The 9,707-nt window shown below is 44.7% G+C and overlaps 1 protein-coding gene across 1 annotated transcript; it reads right to left on the reverse strand.

Moving 5' to 3' along the window:
- Positions 1-282: 282 nt before the first annotated feature.
- On the reverse strand, positions 283-6,554 carry prep (prolyl endopeptidase; the record flags this gene model as incomplete). Its single annotated transcript, XM_079180497.1, has 14 exons — positions 283-1,403; positions 2,396-2,552; positions 2,634-2,765; positions 2,848-3,079; positions 3,368-3,471; positions 3,685-3,882; positions 4,018-4,209; positions 4,299-4,404; positions 4,504-4,625; positions 4,873-5,082; positions 5,192-5,322; positions 5,431-5,564; positions 5,975-6,049; positions 6,417-6,554. 14 exons carry the CDS (start codon positions 6,552-6,554, stop codon positions 1,109-1,111), a joined length of 2,226 nt encoding a protein of 741 aa, XP_079036623.1. The 3' UTR covers positions 283-1,108.
- Positions 6,555-9,707: the final 3,153 nt, after the last annotated feature.

A 9,707-nucleotide genomic window follows, 5' to 3' on the forward strand; every position in this document is an offset into this window, starting at 1 on the left:
ACGAAGCAATGCGGCAAGACACAATAGTTCTTTCTTCATACCTTTACCTTGTACATGGTTGTCGACCACGCTTGAAGACACTTAAAAGCTTCTACTCTCACTTTCCGTTCTCGTCTACAAACACGGTCTCACATTACAAGTATTTGGACAAATCCAATGAAACATGAACACGTAGATAAAATAGTTTTTGATAGTGTCTTTATTTTAGAGCTCAAGCAGCACATTCCTCTGTCGTCAAATATATTTCGTCATGACAGAATAAATGAGCACGAGAAATCACCGTTTAAAAAGTTGTTTATTGTAATGTAGCATTGTATTTTATTCCCTTTAAAAGGCAAACAACCAGCACATGTCAAGAGGTAGAAATCATCATCAGTCTGAAAAAAAATGTGGAGACCGACATTTAAACACACACACACACACACACACACACACACACACACACACACACACACACACACACACACACACACACACACACACACACACACACACACACACACACACACACACACACACACACACACACACACACACACGCGCAGTTTTTTGCAAGTTCCTCAACCACGGCAATACTGTTGTTTCGTGGTGTCATCATTTGCACTATACTCGTACATGCTGGAGTCATTCAACATCCACAGCCTCCATTCTGTACACAAACGTAAAATAAATAATACGCGTCATGTCGAAGCAACCAGAGGATGCAGAAACAATCTACTAATAACCTTTTGCCACTTTGACCTCATGACTGATAATTGCTGATTGGCCGATTACTATAACAGTGAAGGTAACCCCCCCCCCCCGTCCTTCTTTACACAACCATCACTGATAATGTAGTCATTCTCTGTTTCCTTAGGACTACAAACATGGCCTTTAGGAGAGGGTTGGTTAGCTGTGGGTGCTGCATGTCTGCTTTAAGGATGGGTGCAGGTGCAGCCGGGGCAGATCCTGGTGGGGGGGGGGGGGACACAAAAATAGGTAAACAAATAAAAAGATGTAGCAATGGTGACTGGGTAAACGGGAGTTAACAGATCCAGTACAGTGTTGGTGTGACGTTATAAAGAAAGTGTGAACAGCTGGTATGAGCAGTATTCCAAAGACGATGACCTCATTTGACCCAGGAGATGTTGAGACAGCGAGCGATGAAGGCGTAGGTGTCGGCCACCTCCTGGATGACTTTGCTGGTGGGCTTGCCGGCGCCGTGGCCCGACTTTGTGTCCACGAGGATGAACAGAGGGTTTCTCTGCTTGGGGCTGCGGCCTACGACGTGCTGCAGGGTGGCGATGTATTTGAGGGAGTGGAGAGGCACCACGCGGTCATCGTGGTCCCCCGTCAGCAGGAGCACAGCGGGATACTCGACCCCGTTGCCTTCTGGGACGCGGATGTTATGGAGCGGGGAGTATCTGGCAAAAGAGGAGCAGCGGGAAGGTGCGGAGTTCAGATATTAGCACAAGTGTAAGGCAATATAAAAACAACCCGTTGGTCGGTAAGGGCTGCAGATAAGCAGCTTAAAGTTACTACGAGGAACTTTTAACTGGTTACGAAGCATTCTCAAGTAAACACTGATGCTTCTCTATGACCTACATAGGTAAACAACCTATTTCTATGTTATTGACACCATGCTGCTGGAGGCCCAGTCCATATAGCTGGGCCTGCTGAAGGGAAGGGAGGCGCGGGAGAACCAGAACCAGGACTGTGCAGAGCAGACTGTCAGACCCCGGCGCAGCAACATGTAGAGGTTTTCTAAAAGGGGCTCTCGTGTGCTGGAACACTACCGCTTTTGTCCACAGGGACGGACAAATCAACGCAAAATGAATGTTCCTCGTAGTAACTTTAATTATTGAGTAATCTGCAGATTATATCCTCAATTCATTGATAATCATTTTGTCTGTAAAATATCAGGAAAGGCTGAAAAATGACATCTTCACATACCTCCAGCCAACAGTCCTAAAACCCCAAATACTTAATTTACTCGAATACGTGACAAAGAAAAGCAGCCAACTCTCATTTTAGAGGCAGAAACCAGAATACACGTGGTGTTGCAAAAATGCATGAAATTATTTATCGATTATCAAAATAGTTGCCTCTTCATTTTGTTATGATCTACTATCATCTACATCATTTCCTGCTGTGCGATGTTTCTTCCGATGAAGCCGCTCGTTACATAAATGAAACTTTTTATTCTAAGTCAATCAGATTTGTCGATCATGAGTTATCAAAGCAGGAGTGTGACTGTTGATCCCAGAAGAAGTTGCATAAACACGTTGGTGATGTTCGTCCCCTCAGAAGATAACAGCTGTTGCAAAATATGAGGTTTAGCATGTATGCGAACACACCACATGCTGCATCAATACAGTAGCTGTGTATGTGCATACGTTGGCGACTGAGCACTTACTTCATGAGACAATCAAACTGCTCTTTGTTTTCAGAACAGCCGAAGTCTGTGGTCCAGGCGTGGCCGATGGTAAACTTGTGGAACTTCAGCATGTCCATGACGCCGACCTGAGCGACAGCACAGCCGAACAGCTCGGGCCGCTGGTTCACGCAGGCCGCTGAGAGAGCAAACGCACAGTCAGACACACCGCGGACTAAAACTGTTTGAGTGTTGCTTCCTCAGCCAGCCGTTTACATACCTACAAGCAGGCCACCGTTAGAGCCTCCGTTTATAGTCAGCTTGGAAGGAGAGGTGTATCCCTCTTTGACGAGATATTCAGCCGCACACTGGAAGTCTGTGAAGCAGTTCTGCTTGTTGGCCAACATGCCAGCTAAAAAAGGGGGAAAAGTATGTAAACGAGGGGGCTTGCACTGGTATCAACAAGCGAGCTGGATGAGCACAACCCCTCTCACCTTTGTGCCAGGTCTCCCCATACTCCCCGCCTCCTCGGATGTTGGCGACAGCCAGGACTCCTCCCAGGTGTCGGACAAAGATGAGGCGGGAGACGCTGTAGCTTGGTGTGATGGAGATGTTAAAACCACCGTAGCCGTAGAGGAAACCCGGATGGGAGCCGTCCAACTTGATGCCCTTCTTGTGAATGATAAACATCGGGATTTGAGTGCCGTCCTTGGAGGAATAGAAGACCTGGCAAAAAAAAAAAAAAAAACACAAATAGGACTGGAAACAGAGCCAGGAAATGAGAGGGAATACGTGTCTCGGACACATATGGTAGCAGTGACTACGGTATTAACACACAAGTTATCTTTATTAGTGTTTGTTAGCAATGAAGCCGTTCTTGAATCTTCCATCTGTCCTCGTGTCTAAATCTCGGCACGATCAGTGAAGGAATTGAAAAGAAGAGAAGAAGCAGGATTTCATGCCGGAAATGATGGAAAGAGTGAACACAAACACACAATGAAAGGTTGTAGTTACCTGGGTGGTCTGGTAGTCGGAGGGGCTGAAGCCTTTGACAGTGACCTCTCTGAAGATGTGGGGCTTCAGCGGCTCCTGAGTCAGGTCGCAGTGGTAAATGATGGCTGGATGCCGGAGAAGAAAGTAACATCTAAATTTGCTCTAAAATCTTTAAATCATTTTGACGATATGTGGGAAATGTATCTAACTGTAACACATTTAACTGGAATTGTTTAGCAGTTCCCCCCCCCCCCCCCTTTAAACAAAAAATGTTATAAAGCAACACAGCATCTACAACCACTACACAAACCGAGCGGTTATATACACATGACATGTACCTGGGGAGAGGAAGGAGGTGAAATAGTAAAAGATCTCGGAGTCCCTCTTCCGTCCTGTGAAACCCACCACGGAGCCGACCTCGAGAGGGAAGGTCCGCAGCTCCTCGCCCGTGCTCAGACGGTACATCTTCAACACGTTCTTCACGTCGTGGAGGAAGCACACAAACAGGTAGCTGGAGTACGTGCAGGTGGCGAACACTGCAGGCGAGACATGGCCAAGGGAAGACATCAAGTAAGAAGTTTCAACGGTGTATTTCTACGGACATCAAAAGGAACTTTAACAGCCATTCCCCAATGTAGGGTACAGGTCACATGAGTGCCACAGCAGCTCACCGATAACGTCCTTGTCGTGCTGAGGGATGAGCTCCTTCCAGTTGCTCTGAGCGGGAGAGGCAAAGTCGATGTTGATGAGGCGGTAACGCGGGGCGTCTAGGTTGGTCTTGAATGTGAACAACGTGCCCTCATTGGTCACGTACTCGTACTCGGCGTCAAAGTTATCGATTAGCTTCACCCATGGCAAAAGTCCTAAACATGAGAGGAGGAGTATTTAAGTGCATGCACACAGCATTACAGTAGGCACACAGATCAACTAAACGACACAAAGTGTAACGTACCTGTAATACCCTGAGGAGTGGTTTTAAGGTCACAATACCACAGTCTGTTGACCGGATCACAGCCTTCCCTGATAGACAGCAGCAGGTACCGGCCATCGTCTGATACCTGCAATATACAATTAACACATGCACTTGTCTAGCCTCTTCATTTGTTTTACATTGTTTAGGAGCAAGAAGAAGAAAAAAAGGAAAGATTCTGGTATACCTCAGCTCCACCCATCCATTTGGGGTGGTCAGGAAATTCCGCGCACAGCACGTCCTCAGACTGCGGAGTCCCCAAAACATGGAAGTACAGCTTCTGGTGCAGGTTGGTGGAGGTCTCAGTGCCTAGGAGAGAAAACATTTTACTCTCAGTATTGCTCCCTAGTGGTGGCAGAAAAAACTGAATTTAGGGATGGTGAGGCGATGTGAAGTGGGTGTGGATTGCAGAGAGATACATCAAAGTAATTGTAATAGCAGAGGATATGTATGTATATATATATATATATATATATATATATATATATGTACATTTTAATCTGGGGATAGATCTAGCAGCTACAGCAAAGTTATGGGTTTGAATATTTGACCTCACCGTCACTCTTGCCCTCCTGCTTTGGGTAGGAGTTGTAGAAAAGTCCCTTCCCATCATGAGTCCAGGACATGCAGCTAAACTTGACTCGCTCCAGGCGGTCCTTCAGAGGCTCGGCACCTTCCACCTGCAGGAAGCGAATCTCCACCCAGTCCGAGCCGCTGGCGCTGGTGCCATAAGCCAGGTACGCCCCGTCCTCAGAGAACGCGTATCCTTTAAATGGGAACAGAACAGCCCCATTTATGAAACACATCAGGGAGAGCAGACGTTAAGTAAAAGAGTACAATGAAAGCTGGAATAAAATACAGTGCTTTGTTGATACCTCGCAGGGCAACGGTTCCATCGTCGGAGAAAGTGTTCGGATCCAAGAAGACTGTCGGCTCAGCGTCCAGGCTCTCCTGCAGGTACATCACACTCTGGTTTTGGAGGCCAGTGTTGTAAAAGTGAAAGTACCTGAAAATTGAGGGGAGGAATAGTTAAAAGATACAAACGAATTTCACAGGTATGCGCTATACAGATGTGTTATTGAAGTGCAAAAGCACGATTCGTGCTGTGGCTCACCTGTTGCCCCTCTTGAAGGGACAGCTGTACTTGGGGTAGTCGTACAGCTCAGTCATGCGCTCCTTGAACAGGTCTCGCACCTCGCAGCGCTCCAAGTAGGGCAACGTCAGCTGATTCTGAGCGCTGACAAAGGCCTGGAGGAGGAACACACACACCCAGAGGTTTTTATACAGCAATGTACACCGATCTCTGCAGTCAGCTCAAACAAGCAGGTGTAATGATTTATCTGATTACTTTTGCCATGTAAAAACAGAACAGGTGTTTTTTATAAAGCGGCTTCTAGGTTTTACTCAACTAATTTATCCAGATCATTCAGTCTGGTGGTTACACTGGTGGTTATGAGTGACTTTAATGATCTGCAGAACACAACCAGTGCCAGTATTAATGGCAAGAGTGACCTGTACCACTAATCAATTATAAAAACACGAGATTAGCAAAATATCAGAACAGAAAAAATAACAGTAAACCATGTGCGTCCTCAGTCTTTAACAAACTGACATTCTAGCTAGATATGTCAATAAACAGGAATAAGGATGAGCGTTACCTGTGTCTTCTCACTGTCCGGGTCCTCCAGCCAGCTGTATGGATCTGGTACTTTGGACCCATGGTACCCATCCACCTGAAAACAGGTGAAACAGTAACGGCTGTGAGCTAGCTAACGTACGTTAGGTGTGGCAACAGTAATGACAGACTACCAAGCTGGCGCGAGACAACTGGAGGGTTAACAGCGTTAGCCAAACAGCGAAGGAAATGTCAGCTCACGTTACAAATAAACACTGTAACGGCAGTGAGTCGCGGCCCGCTGGGGACCCCCGGCTGTGCGTTTCGTCAACAAAGTCAGTGTGTGTGTGTTGTCAAAGCAGGCTAAGCTAACTAGCATAGTAACAAAGCAGACGCTCACTCCCGATGAATGAAAAAAAGCATGATGATGAAGCATCCCCGGCTTATTAGCACGCTAGGCTAGTTAGCTAGACACATCTACTTACGACTGCATCGTCACGGTACGACTGTGGATACTGAAAAGCCATTTTGGAGGACAGTTTTCGGGAATTGCGTAAGAAAAAGAGCTGCCTCAGAGACTGAAACGGTGTTTTTGAAATAACGCTCTGGATCCTGTAAAACATCAACTTAAGGCGCTGGAGATTTTTGGCAGATGCCCTGCTCACAAACAGCCAACGAGGATTTAGAAGAGAATACCGCTGGTTGTTGTGGGATCAGACCAAATGTTATGGCGCCCTCTACCGACGGAAAATAAGATAACATGGAAATGAGGCTAAAACTCTAGAGCTCTCCTGTTCGTATACATGCAGGCTCGTTGTAACAAGCCACATATCTAATTCACCCATTGATACATTTATGAATAAAAGAGTCTGTGACTAATTAACCTATGGTTTTACATAGCTGCAGTTTATATACTGTTGCACATAGAATACCTTTATGGTCCTGGAGGTTGAAAATTACAAAAATAACTTTTTTGAAATGTTCAAAAGTTACGTTTTTGTTTTATATTTTATGCATGAGCCAACATCACCCCTCAAACAGTTAATGGGTTAGCTGTTATTGTGTTGTTCATTTTATTAATTTATTTTTAGCTCATAATTCAGGGATAGTAACTATTCAATTATTGATTATTTGATGTTAAACACATTTGGTATAAGTAAAGTTCAGAACACCTTTGGTTGTTGTTCTTGATAGTGTTTTTATTCACTTACTTTCAGGTCAGAAAATAAAGGTACAGTTAACAAATCTAGAAAATAAAGCAAAGGCATCCACGGAACAACTATGACCCTATTTTCCCCCCCAAAGAATCTAGTCAAATAGCAAAGTTGTATATCGGGAAGCTGCACCTTTAGTTAAAGGTTATCTAAGTCCACCGGGAATCTCCATCACCACTCTTATCTATGGGGCAGAAGAGGATAAGGGTCAACCCTTCACTCTTCTTTCTTTCTGCACGTCATCCTCCCTTCTCTTCCTTCCTCTCCTTTACTTAATCAATCAATCCTGATTTGACCATCATTATCACTGGCACCTACTCTTACACAGTGACTGATAGCACGAGATAAGGCCCGCTGAGGTAGTAGCATGTACCAGGAGGAAATGAATGGATCCACTGAAGTGCGTGATTCATTTTAAGAGATGCGTTTCTCCAAAAGTGAATACCTGGAATCTTTAGTTCCATTTGGTTGATCTTGTCTGCATTTCAAATATGTGTTGCAAGCTGCAGTCTCTATTCTTCCATGGTAACACACACAGGCTATCTTCTTGAATGTGTTTGTGTTAATCCTCTGTGACACGGTCTGCCACACTGTGACTGTAAGTCATTCTGCAGCTATGCAGATAAGAGCCCTGAAACAGGTTTAATTACGCAGTCGAAAAAAAAGAAAACATTGTTCGGATACCACGGCTGATCATACAGTCAGATGTCTCCAGGAGATTCCTGAGTGTTGTTACTTTCGAACTCAGCTTGAAGCGTGTCAGAGCTGTCACGCTACAAAGACATGATTTTGGGACGACGATGAGAAGGTTCTTAACCATCCTCTCTTGGGCGAATGCCCAGTGAAAGTGAAGAAAGAGTGGAGCTGAGTGCGGGTGGATTGTTTTCCTTTCTGAAGAAAATGTAGTTGTTGGCGCATGAGTCACAGGTGGTGTCCTAATTTTGGTCTCTTCTGGTGGACTCTTGGTATCCGAAATGTGGATGTTTTTGGTCCAAGGATGTTCTCTGCATCCCCCCCTCCCCTCTCCCCCTACTCCATTCTTCTTCCTTTCCTTAAGCTGGAGTCAGGAATACCCCTCTATGCTAAGGGGATCTCTTCCTGTTTGCCTATGCCGGGCTCAGATATGGGTCACAGAACTATTGTCCTCTGACGCCTCTGTTTCCTTAACAAACCGGGGAGAGAAAAACAGTGACAGTTTGAATGAGCGTGTTTGTGCTTCCATTGAAATATGGAGTTTTTTTTTTTTTTATGTTCATAGAGTGGGTGGGTTTATGCATTTGTGTGTTTGACAAAGAGTTGGGCTGGGCTGGAAGTGGCCATGCATGAATTAGACCTTCTTGTTCCACTGTTTTCCTCCATTGTCCAGAGTCAACAGTGATCTGTCCCTTATAGTCGGAAGCACCTGTCTCTGTTGCTGCGGACAAAGGAGGATGACCACCTGTTGTGTTTCACTGCAGCAGGGTTACCACAAGGTTAACTCATTCATGAATCTCAATGACTTCGCTCTGAGTGGCTCCTGTGAAAGCTCAGTTAAAAGGTGGAAGCAGAGAAGAAACTGTTGATCGTGGCAGTCAAAAGAGATGACTTGACGTGATAGTGAAACACATCTTGAGCTTGAATAAACCAGTTTAACGCACCAAGATGAGCTGCCCTGTAGGTCAATCAGTGGCTTTCACATGCACAGAGAAGTTCTTTACTTGTCAGTCCACACACATATTTGGAGGAAAAACAAGTTGCAACTGTTTTCTGATGTCAATCAGACTTTTGCAAACTTCTTAATACCTGCTCTTATGGTGTTGTTGTTTATACACACACACACAAGACTCTTGGTCCATTCTGAGGTGAAATAAATCATGGCGGCAAACACCACCTCGACTCTTTATTAAGGCTGTCAGAGTCTACTCCAAATGGCAAAGACAGTATAGTTTAACTTCTTAAGCTTAATATTTAACTCATGTTATATGTTTTTTACTCAATAGAGTCATTCTATGTTTCCTTATTGTATACTATGCCACAACGGATTCCTCCTCTGTGGCTCTCTTTGTGAGGGGTTTTGTACAGACAGTCATGTCCCCACAGGATACATTGAATTGTGTTCTGTGCTACTTAGCACATGTTGGCAACCTAACAAACTAAACCTAAGATAGTGAACATTATACAAACTAAACATCCGCATGTCAGCTGGAAGTATATGTTTAAACAGCAGTGAGCATGCTTTTAGATCGTGTCCTTCTCTGAATCCTGAGGATAGATGTTGTAGAGATTGTAAAGAGACATATTTGTAATATTAGTACAAGCTATCCTTCTGCCCTATGTAGCAGAAAGGGAATTTGTTACACCTTTCGATACCTTTTCATTGCTGAGATGTTTTGTCTGTGGACAGGATTATTCTGCTATTGGTTTGTTCAGAGCAACAGAGAGACTGGTTTGCATGTATGGTGGACACAAGCCTGCTTAATGCAGTTTAATGTGGCAATTCATTACAATAAATTGCTTATATTTTTCATCACAAACACCATCATCAGCAATACGGGGTGCCCACGTTTCTTTTTTTGATATCTC

The sequence above is a fragment of the Pholis gunnellus genome (genome assembly GCF_910591455.1).
Source record: "Pholis gunnellus genome assembly, chromosome: 19".
NCBI lineage: Eukaryota > Metazoa > Chordata > Actinopteri > Perciformes > Pholidae > Pholis > Pholis gunnellus.